Consider the following 27590-nt stretch of genomic DNA (forward strand, 5'->3'; position numbering starts at 1 on the left):
GCAGAACCACAGGCGGCCACTGACTCCCTAGTGGAGATGGCTGGGCCATCGGAGACAAGTTTTACAGACTACCGAATCCGATCCTGCTGAGGGATCTGGAGTACATGAGCAACCCGCTGCTTCAGAGGGTGTCTTCAGACCTACTCAGCTAAGCATAAAACCCACTTCTAAGTCTAAGCCAACTTTAAAAACAAAGAAACAAAATAGTCTCCAGGACAGACCTCCATGCCTTTGAAACAAATGCTCAAAATGGCCGAAGACCTAATCACTCTGATCAGGGGGTCCCATCCCCCTCCTGATAAAAGGCCTAGACAGGATGCAGACTGACTCATCCGACCAGGTGTCCATTTCCTCAGATTCATTCTCAGACCTAGGTTATTCTTTACCTCCTTATGGGGATGCTGAGGAATCTATTCCATCAGCCTCTCCACCAGAGGATTACTCTTTTGGGGAAACTTTACACACCATGAGGGAGCATTTCCATTGGGAAGGCCAGGATTACTCAGAATCTAAGAAAAGGCTCAGAGAATTCCTACTATTGCTTCAACACAGACCCCTTGCTATTCCGCCAGTGTTAGATATTGTGGATGTGTATACTGAATCTAGCTTAAATCCTGACGCCTTACCTCCAGCTCCAGTTAAACCAGACTGGTATTAGAGTCCCTGACTCTCTCAAATTTCTGTGTAAAAGCCCAGTGGCAGACCCAGAAACTATTTCTCAGGGACCCAAAGGGGTTAAGGCCTCATCAGCAAAGAACCCAGTTCCCTCTGACAGAGATTCCAGAGCATTAGACTGATGGGGAAAGAAAGTATATACGTCTGCAACTTTAGCAATGAGAGCTTTAAATTGCCAATTTCACATGCTAAAATATCAGCAATTTTTGATGTCTCCGTTGAAACAAAAAATGCTTTCAGATACAGATCCTCCTAATTTTAAGGAAATACAGGATTTATTGCATGCTGCTGAACAAGTAGGAAAACGTACTTTGCAATGTGGTTTTGATTCTTTAGAGGCCTCCTGTAGAGCAGCAGTTACAGGCTCTGTCATTAGAAGACATGCATGGTTAAAAGAACATACGTTACCAGATCATGTTAAAGCTAAACTACTGGATGCACCTTTGCAGCATGATGTCTTATTTGGAGTTAAGGCAGAAGAGTTGTTAAAGAAAATGGAGGATAAGGCAAAATCTATGCAAACAGTGAAGGATTTCTTACAGGTACAGCCTCCTCGATTTTAGCAGAAACTGGCCAACTAAGAATTGGTCCTTTCTAGTTACCAACAGACCTCAAAGGGGCAGATACAGACGTCCAAGAGGTAGAGGACAGCCACAAGGTCCTTACAGACTTCAACAATGGGGTGCATCAGGCCAGAAAGAAGGGGAAGACGGACAACCTTATAAAAAAAGTCCCAATGACTTCCCACTGCAGCTGCCAAACCTCTCTCTTGGCAGCCCCCTTGGGAGGAAAACTGGCTCTTTTCTATCACAATTGGCATGTGATCACCAAAGACAAATGGGTTCTCAATATCGTATCTCAAGGTTACAGGTTCCACTTTCACACTCTGCCAAGGTTAAAAGGAATGCCAAATCTGCCACCAAATCAGTGTGCAGGGGCTCAAAAACAGATTACAGCACTCATGAACATGGGAGCTATTCAAAAGGTACCACCACTGGAACAAGGATTTTACTTGACTCTTTCTGGTACCCAGAAAAGACAAAGCCTGGAGGCCCATTTTGGATCTTCTCTAAACACTAACCTGGATGTTCCAAAATTCAAAATGTTGACATTACAACAGCTTCTTTCCATGCTGGGCAAGCAAGCTTGGCTTGTGACCTTGGACCTCAAGGAGGCATACCTGCATGTCCCTATCAATTCTCTGCACTGCCCTTTGGCTTATCTACTGCACCCAGGGTCTTCACAAAGTGCCTGGCACCAGTAATTGCATTTTGCAGACAGAAAGGAATTCAAATTTACCCATACCTGGATGACTGCCTATTTCAATCAGAGAGCAAAGACATTCTCCTAAAGCATCTGGCATTTGTAAAAAAAGTTTAAGTTGCCTGAGGTACACAGTAAACTAAAAGAAATCAAAACTAGTGCCCTCCCAAGAGATATTCCTGGGTGCCAGCTTGAATACAACGGCCCAGATGGCTTCTCACGCCAGACAAGCAAGGACAATTGACTCAATACTTTCAATTGATGGCAACAAAGACCCAACTCCCTGCAAGAAAAATTCTGCCGGCCTTGGGCTACATGGCATCTTGCATACTACTAATTCCATATGCCAGACTGCACATGAGGAAAAACGGTTATACCACGAATACCTTGCCTTCAGAAGGAGTTTTGATGGTGGTCTCAGGCTTGTCACCTCAAGGGTCAGCCTTTTACTCAACCCACGGCCAGGCAAACACTGACAACAGACGCATCTGATTACGCCTGGGGAGCACACATGGCAGGAAAATTTACTCAGGGCAAGTGGCCCATAGAACAAAGGCATCTTCACATCAACCAAAAAGAGATGCTAGCTGTACAAAATGCCCTTATAGCTTTCAAGGACCTGCTAAATCCAGGACAATTACTACTAAAGACAGACAATACCACAGTTGTGGTACATAAACGAGCAAGGGGGAACCCATTCCTACCCCCTCTGCAGACGAGCCATGACCGTGTGGAGAACAGCCATAAACTATCAAGTTTATCTGCAAGTCCAATTCCTGCCAAGAGAAAAACACACTGGCAGATGACTTGAGCAGAAATATCATGGATCCCCACGAATGGGAATTGAATCCACAAATATTCAGAATGATGACACACAAATGGTGGAGCCCAGACATAGATCAGTTTGCATCCCCGAGGAATTGCCAGCTACAGAAATTTTGCACAAGGAGTTTCCATCCACAAGCATGGAAGGTGGATGCCCTCTCATTCAGCTGGAAAAACCTACAAGTATACGCTTTCCAATCTTTGCCTCTTCCAAAAGTACTCCTAAAAGCCAGCAAAAGAAGCCAGATATGATCCTGATTGCACCAGACTGGCCACGCCAGCACTGGTACCCAATCTTAAAAAATTAGCACAAGGACCACCCTGTAGTTTACCTCAAATACCACATTTGCTGTCTCTGAACAACAATCAGATACTCCACAGCCAGCTACAGACCTTAAACCTAGCTGCATGGAAGATACTTTAGCCAAACAAGCACTGCCCCTCTCCAAAGCAGTTATGGATGTCATCCTGGAGGCCAGAAGGCCCAGTACCAGGAAAGCCTATTCGGATAAATGGAAGAGATTCTGTGCCTGGAACCAGGCTCACAGCCTTTATCCTCCTTGTGCCAAACATTCATCAGATATTACAATATTTGACTGAGATGCTGGACAAAGGCCTTTCCTTTTCATCCATAAAGATACACGCCTCTACCCACTACAACACAGATCCACCAATTTTCTCTCATCCCTTGTTAAAACAGTACCTCAGAGGGGCAAAAAACATAAGACCACCCCGTAGAGCACAACTCCGTGGTTCCTCAACTTTGTTTTGGAAAAATTAACTACCTCTTTGAGCCAGCTAGCACAGCAGAATTAAAATATCTCTTGGAAAACTGCTCTGCTCCTGGCACTAACATCAGCACGAAGAGTTTCAGAATTACAAGCACTAATGGCAGTAGAACCATTCCTTATTTTCCACCAGGACAGGGCGTCTCAAGAACTAATCCTACTTTTATGCCTAAGGTGGTATCAAGTGTGTCTCTGAACCAAACTATTCACTTGCCAAATTTTTATCCAAAACCACAGAATAAAGGGGAGAGACTACTGCATTCTTTTGACATTCACAGGCAGATGTCCTTCAAGGATGCATCTGCAGTCCTTACAAATGGGTTGTCCTGTCATCAGGCAGCCCTTCGGTCGGCCGGATTCCAAAGTCTGGGTCCGGCTTCGGCTGGTGTCGCACTTCACCCGACGTCATAGCTGCAGTTCTTCGGGTATAAAGGCATCAGCCGACGCCATTTTCCCCAGTCTTTCTTGCCACGTGGTGCCCGAAGCAGAAGCTGTTCGCAAGTGCCGGTCGGTCAGATCCAGAGATTACTACTACCGAATACTACTTCGAAGACTTCTAAAAAGCTAAGTACCCCGTTGGGGACTCTTTCTTGCCTCAGCCGATGTCAGAAAAAGTGAATAACTGTTTAACTTGTGGGAAACAAATACCTCAAAGATTTCCACTCTTACTGCTTACCTTGCTTAGGCCCAGACCACGACGTAGTAGCTTGTCTAGCCTGTGCTTCTTTTAACCGACGGACGCTTAGATGTCGGTCGGAGTTTGCTGAGCAGTTTTTCGGCTCTGATTTTGCGTATATTATGCCGTCGGATCCTCAGACTACACAAATTGCCAAAAAACGCAAAGAAAAGGACCGACACTCGCGGTCTGCGGTTTCGGCCGAAACCACGGTTAAGCAGACCGCGAGTGTCTCTGTTTCGGCCGAAGCCGAGCAAGCGGTCCTTGCTTCAGCCGAATCCATGCCTTCTACCGAGGCCTCTTCTAGCCTAGTAGAATCGGCTTCAGAAATCCAACCTGCGGTTGTGGTTTCTCAGGAATTATCAGACACTATTCCCTTGGATGCATCAACCCCTGCACGTGGAGCTGCTAGGCCCCCTGCAGCCATGTCCATTAAGTCCTTTGCCAGGGCTAAAGCAGCCAAAACTACTAAGTCTGTGCCTGTTAAACCCCCCTCTCACAGGCCCAGCTCCAGTTCCCAAATGCTTTCTCTGGCAGAGGATCTCATTTCCTTAAGGGGATCCCAACCACATCCAGACAGGGCCTCTCATCCACCTCCAGAGAAGAGACCTAGAGCAGAGCCCCCTGAGCCACTGTCCACTGATGATTCCTCTGATTCAGACAATACAGACCCTCCAGAGGCTCCTTTTTCTCCTTATGAAGACTCTGATGCTGAAGAGTCAATTCCTTCTGCCTCTCCACCTGAGGAATTTTCCTTTGGGGAAACCTTGCATGCCATGAGGGAACAATTTCAGTGGCAGGGCCAAGATTTCTCAGACTCCAGAAAAAGGCTTAGGACCTTTTTGCATTTACCACAACATAGGCCTTTAGCTATACCTCCAGTTCTTTCTGATGCATTTAATGATGCTTGTACTGCTCCTGATTCTTTACCTCCAGCCCCTGCTAAGCCCGATAGGTTCTACAGGGTCCCGGACACTCGTCACCATTTATACAAGGCTCCTTTTGCAGATCCCGAGACTATCTCCCAGGGGCCTAAGGCAGTAGCATCTACCTCTGTTAAAAATCCCTCCCTCTGAAAGGGAATCCAGGTCCTTAGAGATGGGGTAAAAAAGTATACACCTCTGCTACTCTGTCAGCTAGAGCCTTGAACTGTCAGTTTCATATGATCCAATATCAGGAGTTTATGCTTGATCAATTAACTAAGAAACTGTCCTCTGATGAATCTTTAGATAAGAAATATGTTCTGGAAATGGTACATAACATTCAGCAGGTTAGTAACCATTCTTTAAAATGCGGCTATGATGCACTGGAGGCTTCCTTTAGATCAGCCATGACTGGCACAGTTATCAGAAGGCATGCATGGTTGAAAGAACAGGCCTTGCCGGATCATGTCAAATCAAAACTATTAGATGCTCCCATGGATAAGGTCAATCTATTTGGTTCTTATCAGCAGGTACTGAAGAAAATGGAAGAGAAGGCAAAATCTGTACAAACAGTAAAAGATTTCTTGCAGGTCCAACCGCCAAGGTTTAGCAGGAACTGGCCCTCCAAGAATTGGTCCTTTCCAGACTCCTCTAAAGCTCAGAGGCAGGAATAGGCGTTCAAGAGGCAGAAATCAATCCAGGGGTGCCTACAGGGGACGCCAGTGGCAGGGCAACAACCAGCGAGGCACAGACTCAGCAACTACCCCTGCAACAGGACAATCACAGTGACTTGGCTCTGGCACCGCCTACCAGGGAACAGATAGCAGCACCCTTAGGCGGAAAGCTAGCCCTTTTTTTCAAAAAACTGGCACTGCATCACAAGGGACAAGTGGATTTTGAAAACAATAGACCAGGGTTACAGGTTTCATTTCCATACTCTTACCAGGAAAAAGAGGAATGCCAAATCAAAGGACAGAAGCTCTAAAACAAATAGCTCTATTAGTAAGCATGAGAGCTGTGGAAAAGGTACCATCTATGGAACAAGGAAAGGGATTTTACTCCAGACTCTTCCTGGTACCAAGAAAAGAGAAAAAATGGAGGCCTATTCTCGACCTGTCCACCTTAAACACATTCCTCATTGTTCCAAAATTCAAAATGCTGACCCTACAGCAGCTTCTTCCCATGCTGGGCAAGGAGTCTTGGCTGGTAACTCTAGATCTCAAGGAGGCATACCTGCACGTCCCCATACGACCAAATTGCAGAAGATACCTCAGATTTCTTACAGGATCAGAGCATTATCAATTCTCAGCATTGCCCTTTGGCTTATCTACTGCGCCCAGAGTGTTCACGAAATGCCTGGCATCAGTAATCGCTCATTGCAGACTTCAGGGAATCCAAATTTATCCATACCTGGATGACTGCCTGATACAAGCGGATAACAAAAACAAGCTAACAGAAGATTTACAGAGTCATTTACTTGCTGCAAGCCCTGGGATATACAGTCAATATAAAAAAGTCAAGGCTGATACCATCCCAAAGAATGACCTTTTTAGGTGCAGAGCTGGACACATCAAAGCAGATGGCATTCCTAACTGTAGAAAAGCAAGAACAACTCCCTCTCTACTTCTTGGCATAAACAAAGCAGAACCATCTAACAGCAAGCAAAGTATTGCAAGCCCTGGGCTTCATGGCATCCTGCATAATTCTGGTCCCTCATGCCAGACTACATATGAGAAAGCTACAGTGGTACCTGAAGAATTTATGGTCTCAACACAAACACAGCCTAGAAACCAAAATTCCACTAATACCATGCCTGAAGCAAGAGTTCCTTTGGTGGGCTCAGGCCTGTCAGTCAAACACAGGTTTGCCCTTCTACAAAATTCAACCAAGCCAGACCATCACAACAGACGCCTCAGACCTCGGTTGGGGGGCCCACATGCTGGACAAGTGCATACAAGGCCTATGGACTCAGGATCAGCTGCACCTGCACATAAATCTAAAGGAAATGCTGGCAGTAAAATTGGCACTCCAGACATTCAGACCATTCCTCCAAGAAGGGCAGTTGATAAGGACAGACAACACCACAGTTATGTGGTACATCAACAAACAGGGAGGCACACATTCATACCCTCTATGCCGGATGGCACTGGACCTATGGAATGTGGCTCTGAGCTACAACCTTCAGTTACAAGCAATTTTTGTACCGGGAAAAGAAAACATTCTAGCAGACATATTAAGCAGAACTACCACGGATGCTCACGAATGGATGCTACACCCGGACATCTTCAAAGCCATCACAAGAAAATGGGGACTACCACAAATAGACTTATTTGCATCCCCACTCAATCACCAGCTCAAGAAATTCTGCACAAGGACGTACCACCCACTTGCTTGGAAGGTGGACTCACTATCTTTCAGTTGGGAAAACCTGACAGCATATGCCTTCCCAACACTTCCTTTGATGCACAAGGTGCTTTTGAAGATCAAAGAGGAACGTCCAAGGATCATTCTGATAGCTCCAGACTGGCCAAGACAACATTGGTACCCATTACTGAGGAGCATGTCTCTGGAACAAATGTGGACACTACCCCTGATCCCATTGCTGTTAACACAGAACAGCTACAACATCCTGCATCCAAACCTGAAAACTCTGCAGCTGACTGCCTGGAACATTACATAAGAGCAACTAACCCAAATTTATCTCAAAGGGTTAAAGACATTATCCTTGAGGCTCGCAGACCTTCAACAAGAAAGAATTATGCAGCAAAATGGAAAAGATACCTCATTTGGAGTAATACAAACGGAAAAGGTGTCCTTGGTAAACATAGCCAACATCCTGGAGTACTTGGCAGAGCTCTTCCATTCAGGCCTGTCTTACTCCTCTATCAAGATACACGCATCAGCTATTTCGGCAGAATACAGCATGGATCCCCCTGTCTTCTCACATCCTCTGCTCAGGCAGTTTCTGAGGGGAATTAAAAATGTAAAACCTCCTAGAAAACCACCACTACCAGCATGGGACTTGAACTTTGTGCTAGAAAAATTGACACTTCCTCCTTTCGAACCAGCAGCAACAGCAGAATTGCAATACTTATCCTGGAAGACTGCTTTCCTGCTGGCAGTCACCTCAGCAAGAAGGGTTTCTGAACTACAGGCATTAATGGCAGTGCAACCCTTCCTGATCTTCCATCAAGACAGTGTCCATGAGAACAAATCCTACATTTATGCCTAAGGTGGTATCCAGAGTGTCTTTAAACCAGGCTGTCCACCTACCTACATTCTTCCCCAACCCACAGAACAGGGGAGAAAGACTGTTGCATACCTTGGATGTGCATAGACAATTACGCTACTACCTGGACAGGACCAAGTGCAATAGAAAAACTGACCAGCTTCTGGTAGCATATGCAACAGGAAGGGAAGGAAAAGCAATTTCAAAACAGACAATCTCCAAATGGATAGGAAATTGCATTCGATTTTGTTACTCCTTCCACGGAAAGAAAACTCCAGAGAACATCAGGCCTCGCTCAACAACGGCTACAGCCACTACTACAGCTTTCTTACGAGGAGTGGCTACCAAGGACATTATAGAGGCTGCTACTTGGACCTCCGTGCATACATTTGCCAGGCATTATAATTTACCTTTATATTCTAGATCCCGAGCAGGTTTTGCCTCTGCTGTTTTACAAGGTATTCTAACTGCACCATAATCTCTCTTCATTCCTCCTCCCCTAGTTTGGCTATGGTATTCTACCCATTTGTAAGGACTGCAGATGCATCCTTGAAGGACATAGTACAGTTTTGTACCTACCATAAATGTCGATGTCCGATAGGAATGCATCTGCAGTCAGGATTACTCACCCGCCTTCCCCTCTGTGGTACTCCTAGGGTATTTGCCATCTTTCAGCTAGCTTGGGGGGATCTATTATGGTGTATTTGTTTGTATATATGTACATACATGCTTATTTTGTGTGTTTGCTCTCTACTATTTGGAAACATTGGCATTTATCCAAATTTAGCCATCCAAGAGGGCATCTGGGGCAAGAAACACTGAGGAAAATGGCGTCGGCTGATGCCTTTATACCCGAAGAACTGCAGCTATGACGTCGGGTGAAGTGCGACACCAGCCGAAGCCGGACCCAGACTTTGGAATCCGGCCGACCGAAGGGCTGCCTGACGACAGGACAACCCATTTGTAAGGACTGCAGATGCATTCCTATCGGACATCTACATTTATGGTAGGTACAAAACTGTACTTTACGCTTCTATTTGGACAAAACCAAAGCTTTCAGAAAATCTGAGCAATTACTAGTAGCATATGCTGCAGGAACACAGTGAAAAGCCATTTCAAAGCAGACTATTTACAAATGGATAGGACATTGCATACGTTTCTGCTATACACACCATGGAAAACCTGTGCCTACCAGCATTAGATCTCACTCTAGGGCAACAGCCACTTCAACAGCCTACCTCTGAGGAGTACCTACCAAGGATATTTTGGAAGCAGCAACATGGAGCTCTGTGCATACTTTCACCAAGCATTACCACCTGCCTCTGTACTCCAAATCCAGAGCTGGCTTCGCCTCTGCAGTGCTGCACGGCCTTATAGCCACCCCAAATGCATTGTAGTACCAGCCACCCTACCTCAGCTTTGGGATTCTACCAAAGTGTAATGACTGCAGCCGTGTAACACGAACATAGTACAGTTTTGTATCTACCATAAATGTAGATGTTAGTGTTCACACTGCTGCAGTCCAGGTTACCCTCCCTCTCTATACTGCTGGTGCGTACCTAGGTAATCTACCCTTTACTACCTATGGGGAGTGTTTGCTTGTCTTATGTTTTATTAGCAATTTAAATTGCCTACCTATTTGGGGACACCTGACATCTGGGGCAAGAAAAACTGAAGAAAATGGCATCTGCTGCATCTTGTATACCCCTTTCGCACTGACGTCGGGGAGGAAGCGACAGCAACAGACGCCGGACCAAGACTTTGGAACTCGGGCCGACTGGGGAACCGCCTGACGGCAGGATAACCCAAGTGTAATTACTGCATCAGTGTGAACACTCTACATTTATGGTAGGTACAAAACTGTACTTTTAGCTTGGCACTCTGTCCAACTGGTTGAGTTGGTGGGGTACAAAAGTTTACTCCTTACCATAATCTGTGTTGGCAGTTTCATCTCATCACTGAACTCGCCCTCCTCTCCCCTGGGTCTAGTCTGCTAGGTGTCAACTTGACTTCTCCACTGCTTTGTCAGGCTTGCGGAGACCTGAAGGGGTCTCTGGTGATTGTGTGAGGAAAGGGACCTTCTGTCACTTGTTTTTGATGGACCGAGGTGGTTACCTCTTTCTGACACTTGAAACTACCAACAGTGCTCTTATTTACTGTATTTTTTGCTACCTATTTTTGGTTTTGTCAGATTCATTGGTAGTTTTGATGGCTATAATACAAATATTGTGATTTGTACCACTAAAAGATGTCTTAGGCTCTCACTTAAGCATCGTGATCTTGCAAAAAAAAAAAAATCCTGTGGTTGTACAGATGCTTTGACTTGTTTGTGCCCTTGAATGTTGGGTCTTGGAATACTAACACTTTTTTTTCCCTCTTATGTACAGCTGGCAGGACTTGCTCTTATAATAATTGGAGTTGTTGTGCAAGTGAAGCTGAACAAATCCATCTTGATAACCGACTTTGAAGCATCTGGAGCCCCCATTGTCATCATTGCTGTTGGTGTTATCATATTCTTTATTGCATTCTTTGGTTGTTGTGGAGCCTGGAAGGAAAGCTACTGCTTGGTGACAACGGTAAGAAAGGTTCATATTGTGAGATTTTGGGTGTTAAACATTGCAGTGAGTGCTGTCAAACTAGGTAATTCCCATTAGTTCTAGAAGACAAGCCGAGATGATTAGCAGAAGTCCTGAGGATAAAGTTGGTCACTTATTCCCACTTTCAGGACCCAGAACTGTAATACTTCAGATGCTTTGTCTCTGTCAAAAATGACATCTCTGGCTTTGTGGACCAGTTGCTTTTGTTTTGCCATTTCAAATAGAAAAGTGAAGTGCATTTTTATTTTACTTCTGTGGTAGTTTGTGTGCACACACTATTTGTAAAGCTGGCATGGGGAAATGTAACATACTTGCACCTTGCCCCATTATATATAATCTCTCTTTATGCCACTACAGGGCACCTTGCCCCATTATATATAATCTCTTTATGCCACTACAGGGCACCTTGCCCCATTATCAGTCAACATTTCTTGTATAACAACCTCAGTTTCTGGTGGGGGTTGCTTATTGTGGTCCTGTTGCTGCTGTCATGCAGGAAAGCCAGCACATTTGCTCCATTTACCTATCTAGTGTAAGTAGTGCATGCAGTCCTGTTACCCTGTCACTTCTCAGCCAACTTTTGTACTTCTACAAGCTGACCCTTACTTTGGCCCTGTAGTAAAGAGCCCTGTTGTGGCAAGACCCATTTTTCCACTTCATATGGTTTTCAATTGAGGGTACTATTGTGATGAGAAAACAATACTGTTATCCATTGCTCCTTCCCAAGTAAATCCTGCTCATTAACTGCACTGCCCAGTTCCGAATTAGCCTGAAGCTCAAGGGCTTAAACTGATCAGAATGCTTTTGCTACTTTCTGAAATAATGCATTGCAGTTACTATGTTTTTAAAACTGAATTGCTTTGCAAAACTACTTTCCTAATGAAAGCTTTGCACGTTAAAGTGCTGGAAAACCCCACCTCTAATGTCTGGTTAACTAGATGAGATTTTTTTCTAAAAATCAGTTTAGGTTCACCCAATTTTTAGGTTCACCCAATTTTTAGGTTCACCCAATTTTTAGGTTCACCCAATGTTTAGGTTCACCCAATTTTTAGGTTCACCCAATTTGTGTGCACTTCTCTGCCAAAGATTGTTAATGTTCAGTGAATGACCACTGTTGCACTAGTGATGACTTAAGCCACAGAGGGCCTAACATGTTGGCACCCAGCTTCCTGGGAACATTGACCTGTATCCGTAGTTCTTGTATCGCATTGTCAGAGAGGATTGCAAGTTGAAGTGCATAGTCTGGCGGTTCTACTTGGTTTCCATAGTGCCAACAAAAATCAAAAAGTCGAAGCAGCTGGACAAAAAAATAGATAAAAATGCTCAAGGCTTGGAAAATACGAAACCACGGACTAGCATAACTTCCACTTTATTCAACGCTTTCGTAAAAAACTTCTTCAGAACCAAAAGGAATGTTGCATCAAGCATTCATTTAAATACTGTACAAATTAAAATCAATTACATAGTATAAAAACGTAATTAGAGCCCTTTACAAAAAGCAAACTCTTCATTCATCATTATGCACTATAGAATAGGCATAATTGAATACATTACAATAACAAACATTATAAAACATATGCTTCACGATCTTTTAAGAAACATTTAATATTGATGGCTTCATTTAACCCAGGAAAATGATCCGCCTGTAGTTTAATTTGCCATCTAGCCTCTCTTTGAGCCAAAAAATTCCTGTAATCTTCCCCCCCCTGATGTCAGGTTCAGTGTTCCAGGATAGAAAACAAAATTTTTTTGAAACAAATACATTCGACACTGTTTATAAAGTATTTATTTGTCCTTTTTTTCTAATATTATACATATGCTCCTTCATTCTAACATTTAATTTTCTAGTAGTCATACCAGTATAAAATGATGAGCATTTGTCACACTGCAATATAAACAACAACTTTTGTTTTGCAACAAACTACCAGGGACCCCTATGGTATTAAGTATGTGAGGAAGCTGAATGTAGGGACCTTCTAAAGTAAACCTACAGACGGAACAGTCATGACACTTGTGCATACCTCTGTTGATATGCCCCTTCTTAATGCTACATGTGCTTCTATCTCTCCCCTTTTCAAATGCTCCTTTCAGACTATATTCATTCCTATAAACAAACTTCGGTTTCCCCTTAATGGCTGCCATTAAATCAGCATTTCCTTTGAGGATCTTCCAATTATTGTGTATAATATTACGTATACTTATATTGTCAACACTCCTATTCATACTGAAACACAAAATTTCAGTATACTTTCCAGTTTCCTTAACTTTGAGTGTTGGCCTATTTTTCAAAATGGTGGATACAAGGTTGCACGTTGGCCTATTAGCATATGTTTTATAATGTTTGTTGTTGTAATGTATTCAATTATGCCTATTCTATAGTGCATAGTGATGAATGAAGAGTTTGCTTTTTGTAAAGGGCTCTTTATGTTTTTACACTATGTAATTGATTTTTAATTGTGTGCAGTATTTAAATGAATGCTTGATGTAACATTCCTTTTGGTTCTGTTTTTTACGAAAGCGTTGAATAAAGTGGAAGTTACGCTAGTCTGTGGTTTCGTATTTTCCAAGCCTTGAGCAGTTTTTTGATCTTGGTTTCCATAGTGCCAATAACATTTTCGTCAATGTTATTTATCTTGAATATGTACTTTAATGCTTTTGGCGATAGCATGTTGAACTAAAGGTGACAAAGTATGTTATGTTGCGTGTAGGAAGCAAATTCTTCACAATGATCTTAATCAGGTTGTAGTTTGCTTGGAGATGGAACATACTGCCCCTTGTCCCAATTATGCTAGTTGACAAGACCATCTCGCCAAGAGCCAGATCTCTCCAGAACTAGATGCAGAAAAGGCTGTATACAGTGTCCAGGATTGCCACAAGTGCAAAAAGTAAAAATACCCTTGAGAAGGAATCCCAGGTAGCTAACTGCTAAGAGTCCAAAGGCCACACTAGGCCCAGTCTGTTGCATATATTGGAGTGCTGATGTAGCCCTGTCCAGCTCTATTTAAACCAAGTCCCTTGGTGACTCTTTTCAGGAGGCCTTTGTTGAAACTCAAAACGACTCCACTTTTTCCTGGGCCAAGCCTATAATGTTATCTGCTTGGCTCCGATTACCAGTCAGTCATCCCTCCCTCCTTGTCCATAAGGACATTGGTTGCACTTGTATCTCAAGACCGGTGCCAATTCACAGCCTTGTTTAGGCCTAGACCTTTCATATAGCAAGTGCAACTTTTGTTTCAGTTCCTGACCCTGTTAGAGCTTTACATTTTGCAGTACTGTTAGACCAGTTTCATCTGTGTAGTGATGCACACTTCTCACCTGTTCAGCTTAGTTTCTATTTATAAGGCTTTCTTTTAAATGATAGGGAGGTTGAAAACACTAGTAAAAGGATAAAGGCTGTGAAAGATTTGATTTCAAGAGGAATAAACAGTCTGAATGTCAAACCTATAGCTTCCCTGTTGATTACTGAGACTGTGCAAGTTGGACTCTTAACCATTTTATAAAACGGTTATCAAAAGTATCCAAATTCTCTCCAGTTTGTTGCCAAAAGGCTAAAATAAAACGGCATCAGAATCTGAGTGCCTTACTTAACTTCAAGCGGTTTGTGAATGGTATTCTAATAACAGATGCATCATCTTTTAAGATTTATCAGAGTTGATGTATTTAGTAGGAGGGGTGAGGTGTCGACCCCTGCAGATCTGAGGAACTGACTTGACAGCTATTTTGCTTCCAGTTTTATACCTGGTAATTGTGCATTCTTATCGCCAAGTATCAAACTTCAGTTATGGAGGTGTACATTTTGGTATCTGCTTTGATAAATAAAGGCATTGCTTTGGTGAATGTACCTGGGACTTGAGCAGTGTTTAGTGAAGTTAGACCCATCAGCCCCTGTTAGTGCAGTGTTTTTTCATTCTACACGTTTTAGAACAATATTTTAAGATGCAGCAAAAAATGCAATGGAACTGCACATATTTGGTTTACTTTCAAAACCAGTGTCATTCTGTAGCAAGAAACAGCAGGTACCTACTCTTGCCCATCAGTGTGATTCTATAGGTAAGAGGTGCAGAAATTGTACTACCTGTGAAGGCTCTTCCCCTACCATCATCACTTGCGCAAGTCAGGTAAAAGTTAGTCCTCCAGACTGTGTATAATTTGTTCTGCACCAAAAGATATTTACTTTGTGAAGACTAAACATTTCATGCATTTATTTCAATATTTTCATTTAGCTTGTAGGAACCTGTTCTCACCTTATCGGAGAAAAATATGACTACTTCAGAGTATATGGTACCAATAATTTAGGAATACCTTCACAGAATATTTTGACAGAGAATGGTGTCCATATTCACAGCTTTAGATCCAAGAGAGGTGGCTAGGATGTAGAAAGTCTCCTTTAGATAGGCAGTGTTTATGCAGTGTTTATGCAGTGCATGTGAGGAAAGAGTCTTTATATTTTTCTTCCACATAATCTGATTTGGTAATGCTGTCTGTCCCCTTCATTGTAGCATTTTTTTTTGTTTTCATGTCGCTTTTTTCTTTATTGAAAAGTGTCTAGAATGTCCTTCAAGCTGTTCCCAGCAGTAATTCCTCTTGGACAGAAAATTTACTAAAGTGGGTAAAGGTTTGAGTTCCTAAACTGAAGTAAGTTTTTGATGTAAATGCAACATGTGTTGCTTTAAAGATACTTGCGTGACTTGGGATAGACCCTTAAAAGCAAGTCTAAGTTATTGAATGCTGCAGTGACTCTGTCAGTTGATGTTGCTTTTGTAAACTGTATACTGCTTATTTCTCTGTTTCAGCAGAGTTGCAAAAGTTTGAAAAGGAATTTTTATAATGTTTTGATATTAACTACTAAGGAAAAACTCAAATTGCAAAATTTCAGGAAGCACCTGCAGACAAATATTTAAAAGTAGGTTAAGGATATGTGATGCATTTGGAGGCTTAGCAATTGTAACTTGTTCCAGAGAAACCCTTGCATCAAGTAAAACATTGTGCAGTTAATGAATCTGTTCTTTTTATTTCAGTAAGGCATATACTGGGTAATAATGCATATACTGGGTAATTTCCAGCCTGAGGTAAAGGTGTTTTTTTTTCTCCTGTGTGTGCATTTACATATCTCTATAGATATACATGGATACAGACATGAATATAGATTATAGATGTACAGTTGATATAGCTTGATATACATAGATTAAAGATGGTTTACTATTAAAACAAAACTGCATTTGTGTACTGGTCACATGGTCCATCTGAAATGTGGAATCCAGAAAGGTGAAAGAAGCCAAGTTGAAATTGAATACATTGACACGTGTAGTTTGACGTCGCCACCTGATATGTTGAATGCATCAGTCACCATGCTGTACACCTTAACGTACTGTGACATTCTGCAGTCAATGGTACATTTTGCAGGTGGGTAAGCCCCCCTGCACCCCCACATGGGGCTGCGCCCACACACCCTCTGCAAATTATATACATCAACTCGAAGATTGGTCTACAGTAATGATATGGGTTAATTCCCTGTTCTTCACTGAACTGTGATCTCCGTTCACAATGCTGAACTCTGGTTATAAAATTACACTACCCATTCGATGTAGTGTTGTCTGTTTTCTGGTTTGGCAGTCTGCCTATTGGAAAGTGCCTCTTGACCACATGCCGGCACAAAAAATGAGTCTTAATTCACTTTGTCAAAAGATATTTGGAGTGTACCTTTTTTGTCGAAGCCTTAATTCCTCTAACGTTCAGTTGAGCGGAATTTTTCTTATTGGGGAAAATGTTTGGCCATCACTGGGAATTTGCCATTTTCCCCACTGTAGCGTGGTCTAAGATCTGGTATTTAGTTGGGGGGCTGTGGGGGCACAGCCCCCCCCCCCCCACCTAGGTGCATTTTAAAGTTTGTCAATTTTGTGACAGATTGGTTGACAGTGATTTCCCCCGGGACAAATTTTGGTTAAATGTAGGCTGGATTAAGGCTTCAAATGGGATTCAACAAGGTATTCCTCAAATAATTTTTTTTTGACTAAGTGGAGTAGACCATGTATTGTATGTGCATGTATGTAATCTATTTTTGTTTTTTGTGTACATATAGGGTCTGTTATATATTGGAGCATCCAAAATGTCGAATATCCTGTGTTTGACACCATATGGTCGACATTTTAATGTTCGAATATATAATAAAAAAAAAAAGAAATTCATACCAACTCTGAGACTGCACTTCAGTGCAGAAAAGGGAAATTCTCCCATTCTGTACAGTACAATGCTGTTAGTCAACCTTTGAACACTTAATGTTGATCATATGGTCTCGACCATATGACGTTCGACATTTCAAGCGTTCAAAGATTTAACATAGGATGTGTGTGTGTGTATGTATGTATATATGTATGTATATATGTATGTGTATGTGTGTGTGTGTGTGTATATATATATATATATATATATATATATAGATATGTATATATATATGTATAGTATATGCACGTGCATAAGCGCTTTCGGGTCTCAATGATTTTAAGCTATTAGAATTCGAGTACTTTTTATTATTTACAGTAATGGATGGGAATTGCATATGCTACGCTGACTGAGCCGTTGGTTGTGATAAGTTTCACTAACGTCCGTTTAAACGATGTGCTGAGTATTTCTGGGGCTATAGATTTAAACTTTTGCTAATACCTAATAAGCAGTAAAATACAGCAAAGGTAACGCTCCAGAGTTCAGGTAAAAAATAGAAGAATATGCCAATAAATCCTTCCAGCAGCACTAACTTTATTAAAACACAAGCGATTTCGCATGTAGCTTCATCAGGTGTATATACTAAAATAAAAACACCTTTTAAACCATTCATTCTAATCGCATGACATCAACTAATTAAAATTTAGAGAGACACTCAAATGGTGATACAAGTATATGTTCAGAAGTCAGATATTTTGCCTACCTACGTATAGATCTCTTACTTAATATAGGTTTAATAGGGACAGTCATTTAAACCATGCCCATAATTTGCTTTAAGTCTCGCAATCCAATTGGCTTCCATTTGTTCAGTTCTAGCTCTGATATCACCTCCCCTAATATTACAGTATGTTCTACCTGTCACTACAAATTTAAATGTGATGCTCACCTACGCTCTTAACATGTTTAGCTAAAGCATTAATATTACTACCTTTATATGATAGAGATTTTATTTATTATTTTACATTTGTTGACCGGGCTAGTCTAGCTGGATATATGTCCATTTTCAGTAGAGGCCCGGGGAGAAAAGCTCCACACAAAACATAACAAAGAGACATGTTAATAATAAAAAAAAAATTAAAAATAAAAATAGGAATATAAAATTAGTAATAAAATCAACATAAAGTTAAGCCACACAACTACAGTAGACATGAATAATACTAGGTCAGTTACAAAGCATCTTAATGGATAAAGGCTACGCCAAAAGCTTCTACAATATACAAAAAAAGTTAAAGTACAAGTGACTAGAAAAGTTGAAGGAGTAATACAAGATTAGAAAAGTGGGAAGAGACGGTCAAAAAGTGAGAAGAGAAAAGAAGACAAAAGAGGAGAGGGGAGAGATGAGAGAAGTAGGTCAGAGCATAGAAGGACTGCAAAGGGTAAAAGAAAAACTAGGTATATGCTTAACTATTAAGCACAGAGTAGGGTTAAAGGTAGAGAAAAGGGTAATGAGGAAAGTTAGTCTGGTGTACTACATGAACAAAGCCACTGATTTTGTAAGTACAGTTTAATCTTTTGTTTGAAGAGAGGTTAAGGATGTGATCAGAGTAATATCCCTAGGTAGCAGATTCCATTTTCTACCTACAGTATTAGTGAATAGAGAGTCGCCAGCTAAGTTGTGGGACTTTATGGATTTGGTCATGAGTTTACAAGAGGATCAAAGGGAGGTAAGATTGTTATAAGGGATTAAAAGTTGTGAAAGTATGGGAGTGTTATCAGGTTGGTACAGTATTTTGTGGGCAATAGTAAGTTGTGAGATTATAAGATAGTTTTGTAGTTCTAGCCAGCCTAAAAGTTTCAAATTAAGACAGTGATGGGTTCTGAAAGGGTTACCAGTGGCAAAGCGGGCAATGTTATTCTAGCAAGTTGCTAGTTTGTTTAGGTTAGCTTTCTTGAGGTTGGTGAAGATAGGAGAGGCATAAGAGAGTAGATATAAGATGGGAGTGGGCAATAGTAGCTCTAGAAGATGGGGTGAGAAATGGTTTAATCCGGTATAAGGATCCTATTTTTTTGTTAACTGTTTTGATGGTGGTGTTGATGTGTATCAAAAGTGAGATTGTTATCAATGGTTATTCCTAGCAGTTTAGTTGTAGAGTCAGGAAAGATGACAGTGGCGTTGTTTGACAAGATGGTGAAGTTTAATGGGGTGGTTCGAGTGGTGGGGGTGAAGAGGAGAAGTTTAGTTTTTTTAGCATTAAGAAGGAGGTACCGTTTAGTAAACCATGTTTCTACTGTGTTGAAGATATTTTGAGTTAGTGAGATTAGATCTGAAGAGGAAGATGCTGAACAAATAATAGTGGAGTCGTCAGCGTATTGAATGCAGGTAGCTTGAGGGATTACAGAGTGAAGATCATTAATAGAGGGAGAAGTGGACCAAGAATAGAGCCCTGAGGGACTCTAATAGAAATGGGCAATAAGGAAGAGATGTGGTTGTCCCAAAGAACGGCTTGTCTGTTACTCAGATATGAACTAAACCATTTAATGGCAAGGTTATCAAATGAGAGGGATTCGAGAATGTTAATTTAGAGTGGTTAACCATGTCGAAAGCTTTTAGAGAGGTCAATGAATAGAGCAGAAGAGAAAAGATTATTGTTGCGATTGCTGTTTATGGTGTCTACAAAGGAAAGGAGGGCAGTGGTGGTGCTATGGTGAGGTCTAAAGCCGTGTTGACAGTTAGCTATGATGTTGTGTAAAGAGAGACCCTGTACAAGTTGCTGATGAATACATTTCTCCATAATATTTGCTAAAGGTGAGAGAAGAGCAATTGGAGTAGTCAGAGTTACCACTTTTGTGTAGTGGGATAATGAGAGACTTTCCAGATAGCAGGGATGGTTCCCTCTTGGATAGTCCTATTTATGAGTATAGTTATCGGGTATGCAATTTCTTTGGCTGCCTTTTGAAGAAAAAGAGAAGGGAGCTTGTCAGCAGAGGGGGTACAAGGTTTCAGTTTGAAAATAAGTCTGTAGATGAAAGAGGTAGAGATGGGTTGTAGAGAGAAGTTGTAAGGAGTCTACTAGATTATTTGGAGGGTAGAAGTTATTGGTGTTCAGTTGCCTAGCAAGAGATTGAATAGTTTCAGTAAAGAGAGTTAAAAGCATTTGCAGTTTGAGGGGTGTCTGGGTCAGCATTTAGAGGGGAGGGAGTTTTGGCTGTTCCTGGTGAAAGGAGTCTATTGCTCGAGGACCAGAATTGTTTGGGTTTATTGAAATTGGTTTCTTGAAGTTCACAGTAGAATTTTCTTTTGTCTGTGATTATAGCTTTTTTGGTAAGATTTCTAAGTTGGCGAAAGTGAAGAAAATCAGAGCTGATTCTATGACCTCTCCATTTGGCCCAAACTTTATTTTTTAGAGAGGATTAGTTTTTTAGTTTCATTCGAGAGCCATGGGGCTGTATTAGACTTCATTCTAATGGTACGCTCAGGAGCATGTTTGTCCAAAATGGAAAGGAAAGTAGAATTAAAGAATAATACTGCTTCGTTAAGTGAAAGTGATTTTAAGGGGTTCCAGTTGCATGTTCTGAGTTCGTTTTGAAATAGGTCAATTTTAAAGTGTTTGGTAGAGCATATTTTTCTTATGTTAGGGAGGTTTTGACAATCTGTCTTTTCTCTTGTAATATAAGTTAAGCAGTGGCCACTGAGGTCATCGGGCATAGTTCCTACTTTATATGTGACGTTGACTTTGTTTAGGAGTATCCAGTCTAAGATACTCTGTTTCTTACTTGGCTTATTAAGCCTTGTAGTAGAGGTAATGGATTGGGTAAAACCATGTAGGTTTATGTGAGAGGAGGGATTTTCAGCATTAATAGTATTCCAGTCTATATTAAAGTCACCAAGAATTAGTTTCTTGGGGGTAATTGGTGGAAACCCAACTGAGAAAGTCTTCTAAGATAGGTATATTGTTACCTGGTGGTATATACACATGCAAATGATGTAAAGGGCTTTCTTTGCATTTAATTGGAGTTTAGTGATGATGGCTTCTACTTTATTATCCTGGGTTGGACAGGCTGAGAGGGTAGAGATATTGAGATGATTACAGAATTGCTACTGCACCACCCTTTCGTTTAGAACGGTCAAGCCTTAGTATGTTATAGCCATGGGGTATAATCTCAGCATCTTTAGTGACTGGCTTTAGCCAGGTCTCTGAGAGGCAGAGAATGTCAAAACAGTGAGTGTCAAGGAGGGCGTGTAGTTAGGGTACTTTGTTGTTTACACTTCGTATGTTAAGATGCCCTATGAGGAAGGTATTATTGAAGCTTGGTCTAGATGCTTGAGGGGAGGGATACACTGGGCCAGGGTTGGGGTGAACGTCACCGTCTTGTAAGGTAGGATCATCAGGTCTGGATGTGAAGTTGCTCTTAAGAAGGGTTAGAGGTTTCATTTTTTTATCTGAGGGTAAGGCATAGATGAGGTGAGAGTGCCTGTGGAACTTGGGTAGATGGTAGCTAGGGGTGGAATTAGTATGGTGGAATTAGTATTTAAGAATGAAGTGAGAGAAGTGTGGAAGATAGATGTATGTTTTTGTATGTAGTTTGGCTGGATATTAAGTGGGTGTTCGATGAAGGGAAGAAGGTAAGCCGAGAGTAGGGTGGTTGAGAGTAAAACTGAGTACAAGCAGGGTAGTTAAGTGGGGAGTCGTATTTACAAGTAAATCAAGGTAGAAGTACTGTTAAAGATTAGGGTTAAAGAGGTGGTAGTATGTGTAAGCCAAAAAGGAAAGAAAAATAACAGTAAGAGGAGAGGTAAGGATATTAAAGGATATAAAAAGTAGAGGGACAGGTAAAGTGAGTGGAAGGATATAGGATGAGTGATAACAGAGGAAGAGGAGAGATGCTAGTAATAGGATAGGAGGGTAAGTAAACAAAAGAGGAAAGTGGGAGGAGGATAGAGGGTGTGTACAGGGGAGGGGTTCAAGTTTAGCGGGAAAGAAAAGGATAGGATGGTAGGGTAAGGGGTGGGATTAGAGAAGTATAAGGTTAGGACCCCTGGGGGTGGGTGGGAATTGGGGGTAGGGAGGAGAGTGGAGTGAGCCCGCAGGGCGAACGGAGCGGGATACACAGAGTATACCAAAAAGGAAGGAAAAAGTATTGGAGAAAGCTAGCTGAGTCAGAGAAGGTAGCCTAAGGAGGAGAGGGTAAGAGAGAACTGCAAAGGAGGTAAGGGATAGGAGTAGGAAAGGTGAAATAGGAAGAATTGGGTAGAAGTAAATACTAGTACAATAAGTATTGATGGAGACAGGGTGACATCTAGTGGGCAAAAACAGAGGTGCAGTAAAGATTCACAGGGGCTCTCTGGTGGTAAAACTAGACTAATGGGAGAGAGCACAAGCTAAGTAACAGTCTAAGGTAAGGGAGAGGAAGGTAATAAAGGAGTAAGGGGGGGTTGCTGCTGGCAAGCTTAGCTGGGAGCAAACAAAAAGCTTAGCAGGGTTAAGTTGGTCATAAATTACAACTCCATGATAAAGGTAGACATACTTTTTTGAGGTAGTGGGTTGCAGAAGGCAATATTTTAGACTTTTCCAAGGGTAGTAGGCAGAAAGTACCCTAGTAGAGGTAGTAGAGGGATTCAACCCAGGCAAAAAACACAGGGTATATCAGGAGATAGTACAGATAAGAGCGCACAGCAGCAGAGAGGTGGGCTGATTTAAAAATGCTGTCTTATTCTCTCCTGTTTTGCCAATATAAAATTTATTACATACCGAACAGCTAGCTAAATAGACTACATGTCTTGTCACAGGTCGCAGTCACTTTGTATCAAATATATATCCAGTAGCACCCTGGAGCCTTACCTTTGCTATGTTTTATTGCTTACTGGACTGAATTTGTTAATCTGCAAAGGTATTTGGTGTTTATTGGTCACTACCTTTTGTTTTGCTGATACCTGCCTACTTACTCGAATATGTAAAATACTTTTTTCTTTGACAAACTGTTGTGTAATGAACTTACCCTGGCCGTGATATTAGTACTGTTTTTTTGGTGTCTGCATTACTTATTTCTTCCACAGCATGCTCCTACTTGGCTCTGGTTATGGTGCACTTGGATAGATATAGAGGGACTGGGAGTGGGACTCGAGTCTGTTAATGCTTGGCAGATTTTTACGTGCAGAGTTGCCGGCCCGTGTGTGTGTGTGTGTGTGTGTGTGTGTGTGTGTGTGTGTGTGTGTGTGTGTGTGTGTGTGTGTGTGTATATATATATATATATATATATATATATATATATATATATATATATATATATATAAAATCTATATCTCTATCTCTCTATCTCTCTGTGTGTATTGGGGGGGGGGTGTGTGTGCGTGTACACACACTGGGTATAAAAAGTGTAGACACTCCTGTTTAAAATGTCATGTTTTTGTGATATAAAGAGACCACGATAAAAAGAACTTTTCCAACCTTTAATGTCACCTATAACCTGTGCAATTCGATTTGTAAAATCTTCTAGGTAAAAAATATAAAAAAAATAAAACTTGTGTAATCTGGTCAAGTGTGCACACCCTTCAACGAATTCTTTGAAGCACCTTTTGATTTGATTAGTGTTCCATCTTCTTGGGTACACACCTGCCATCAGAGACTGAATTTTTCCTGACATTTTCTTTTTGCCTGCTACAGCAAAGCCCATGGTTCTCTGAGAACTTACAAAGTATCAGAGGGATCTCATTGTTGAAAGATACCTGTCTGGAGTAGGGTACAAAATAATTTTCACACCATTGGATATACCATGGAATAGAGTGTAGACAGTTATCAAAAAGTGTTGAAAATATGGGACAGCTGTGATATTGCAAAGAACTGGCAGTTCCACCAAAAGGGATGAAAATGATAGATTAAAATTTGGTCATGGAGGCTGCCAAGAGTCCTACAGCAGCGCTGAAGGAGCTGCAGGTATTTGTAAGTACTGGTTGTGTACTGCGTGTGACAACAATCTCGCATATTCTCCCTATGTCTGGGCTATGGGGTAGGGTTGCAAGATGGAAGCCTTTCCTTACACAGAAAAACGTCCAGGCCCAGCTAAAATTTGGAAAACTGTACATAGTGTCCAAAAAGAGTGTGAAAATGTTATGGTCACTGTCCAAGGTTTAACTTTTTGGCCACAATTCCAAAGGGTGTGATCTGAAGTTGTTAATCTTCCTATTCATCACTGATGGATTCGGTTCCCAGCCCTCTGATCCGAGTCGGCCATATACCAAGCTTGCGTGCACTAAAAACTCAAGCTAAACTGCTGCCCGCAATGCCCTTTGCTCAGTTACCTCAGATCTCATTTGCCGCGCTGCCATATTGCAGCGTTTCATTGAGCTCTCCAGAGAAGTGCTTTTTTCAGATATATTTACTAGTTTGAAAGTTATTCTCCTTTAACTTATTCTTGTTTTTTTATATTGCTTCAGCTCTACCCACAGCTATTTCTCTTACCATTGTTGGTAATTTTTTGGTATTTCTAACTTTCTACCTTTACGGTATCTTACCATTGTTTGTATTTGCTTTCTCTCTCCTCCATTTCCTCTTTCCATTCTCCTTCCCTTGTGTGCCAGAGTGTGTTTTGGGATGTCTGAAAGGAAGGGGACTACGGGGTTTAAACACTGCTCTTCTTGTAGTGGTAACCTGCCGAATAGTGACTTCATGAAGTATGTGTATTCTGTTTGGGGGGTTCTGCATTTGTCGGCGAAACCCCCATGTGATATCTGTGCTAGTTTCAGTCAGCAGACGCTGAATGAACGTCTTAACTTATTTTAAAGGGCCTTCTTGCTTAATCTTTTTCGGAGGCCATTTCTACAACAGAGGTCTCACCCCCTCCTTTGGACAAGAAATGTCCTCTATCGGATCCCTCTTCACTGGCTGATAGAGGTAAAGGTCAGAAGCCTAAGGCCTATAAGTCCTCATCTGAACACCGTTCTGCGTCTGTGCTGACTGCCACATAGTCTCCAAGCTCGGTTCCAATTAAGTTTTCCAAGGTAGCCTTGTCGAAGCCCATCCCAGCACCGACAATTACAGCACTGGCTACAGCCGTGGTACATACCAGTGCATCGATTTCTTTATCTGCACAGACTTAGCCTGTTTTGACTCAAATATCTGTTCCAACAACTACCTTGGAACCGTTCCTGTCATCCACCCCTACAGTGACTTCTGCTCTGAGCCTGTTCATGGCTCCTACCATACCTTTATTACGTGTTGCAAAATTGGGATAGTCTGTGCTTTTCTGCGACACCTCAAAGTCCCGATGCTCATCCAATGTGTGTACCAGTTTGCTGGACAAGCCTGTAGCCCCTTTTTGGACCAGCCTGACCCCCCCCCCCCCCAGGTGCATCAGTGAGATCCACCAGGAGCCTTTCCGAATTGGATGTGGTGCACCTTTTGATCAGCTGCTGACTGCTAGGTGAATCTCAAATCTGCCTAGACCCTATCCCATTATTGGCTTTGTGTCTATTTATTTACTTGCTCTCCTTCCTTGGACCCCTCAGTTCCAAGGCTCATCTATCCAACTTTTACTAGAGGAATTCCTTCCTCTTCGCCGACCACAAATCTGTCTGAGGCTCAGAGATCCCTTTTGGGTGCTGGTTTTCTCTGAGCCCACCCTTCCTCAATCTCATGCTTGGGGGCCCCGCTTCTGGTGTCAGTTCAGACTGTTGTCAGCCCCAACTTCAGATCATAGGGTGACTACCACTCCGAGCTTAATTGAGGTTCTGTCCCCAGGGGCAGACTGTTTGGAGCAGGGACTGACCCCGGTTCTGATTTTTGTGGTGTTCGCTACCGGGCTCCCATTCCTCTTCGAGCGGGGTGATGGAGAGGGCGCTTGCTGCTGACTCCTCCACAGTTATTCCCCCAGTTCCCTCTGAGCTGCAGCTGTCAAAGGCCCCCCCCCCCCCAGGACTCTGAGCGCAAGGCCCAGGAGACCCCTGTCCAGGGCATTTCACTTTCCAAGTCTTCAGATGTTCCCACCGAAGAACCCCCACGGAAATGGGTGTGTAAGAGGAAATGCACTAACTTCCCGGATGAGTCCCTCACAGAGAATACGGACTATGATGTGGAAGGGTCCCCACGGTCACCCCCCCCCGACTGTCTCCGGTGACGGCATGGAAATCTTGAAAGAGGGGTGATGTGAGGTCCTTGACCCGTTCTTCAGAGCAATCCATATTCCTGCAGGCCTTTCGCTCTCGCCCCTCTACTTCTTGGGTGACCCCCCCCCACCACCACCACCACCGATGAGTTGGTTAAACTCCTCATGCAACAGGCTTGAAAGAACCCAGACTCTGAGACCCCCCCCCCTCAGGAGATCAAAGTACTCTTTCCTCCAGAGGATCAATCGTATTGGTCCAGAGGCTTGCCAGTGGACACTATGGTGGTGGTGGCTGCCACGAAAAAGGACCTTGCAGAAGAGAGTCCTGCTGTTCACCCACCCACCAGAGTCCCGGGCAGTGGACAGGTTAGGGAAGGATTCTTTGCATCAGCGACTTTCATGGTTGGGTGTCTGAACTTTCTGGCACATTTTCGAGGCTGCAGAGAGACCTCTCCAAACTCTCTATTGGATGGAGCATGAGATAAAGTTGCTTCCCGAATTGCCACCCTAGAATCCATATCTAATTCATCCATGAGGTTGCTGTCACATGCAACCGAAGGAGCAGCTAGAGCTGCTGGTGTAGGCGTAGTCCTGAGACGTCCCGCCTTGATGCGCATCTGTGACCTTGTGGACTAGTCTTCCTTTCTAAATGCTTTTATCTAGCCTTCGGCTCTGTTTGGTGCCAAGGTTAAAGATGCACTAGCCAGGTGCGAGGAAGACGGGAAGACCTTGTCTACCATTGGGCTACGCTTTTCCAGACCTCAGCCTTCTTTCTCCGGGAATCAGAGAAGCGGAAAGATGTGGCACAAGAAGTCTCAAGGCCCTTTCCGAGACACGTGGTGAGGACTCCTGAGGAAGAGTGGGTTCCAGTAATGGAAAATGTCCCTTTTGGGGCAGAGGGGGTCCCCAGAACTAGGGCTCCAGAGATTTCTCTCTGCATCAAGCTGCCTGGCTATCCATTATGAATGATCAGTGGGTGCAGAGAATCCTTACCAGAGGCTACTATATTCCACGAATCCTATCCCAGACCTCCGAAATCCCTTCCCAATGTTCCACCCAGTCAAAGGGAGGAGGCAGCTTTTGAAATATGAAAGCTACTTCAAAAACGAGCCATCCAACAGGTCCTCTTAAGATTAGTGCGGATCAGGGTTTTAGTCAAGACTCTTTTTGGTGCCAAAGAAAACAGGGGACTGAGGCTCTTTCTGGATCTCATTCAACTAAACAAGTCAGTAGTTCAGATCAAGTTCTGCATGGTCATGATTCAATCAGTCCTCCCCTTTCTGTGGGAGGGTGTGTGGATGTGCTCATTAGATCTCCAGGATGCGTATTACTATGTCAAGATGGGCAAGCACTCTA

The 27590-nt window shown here is 42.6% G+C and overlaps 1 protein-coding gene across 1 annotated transcript in view; it reads left to right on the forward strand.

The window, feature by feature from the left end:
- Nucleotides 1-27590, forward strand: part of CD63 (CD63 molecule) — a 355549-nt gene that overhangs the window by 120309 nt on the left and 207650 nt on the right. The window contains exon 3 of the mRNA XM_044083718.1: nt 10767-10955. Within this exon, the coding sequence (XP_043939653.1) occupies nt 10767-10955 (189 nt within the window). The remainder of the gene's footprint in view (nt 1-10766; nt 10956-27590) is intronic.

Source organism: Protopterus annectens, chromosome 9.part0, assembly GCF_019279795.1.
Source record: "Protopterus annectens isolate FY-2018-M chromosome 9.part0, PAN1.0, whole genome shotgun sequence".
NCBI classification, from domain to species: domain Eukaryota; kingdom Metazoa; phylum Chordata; order Ceratodontiformes; family Protopteridae; genus Protopterus; species Protopterus annectens.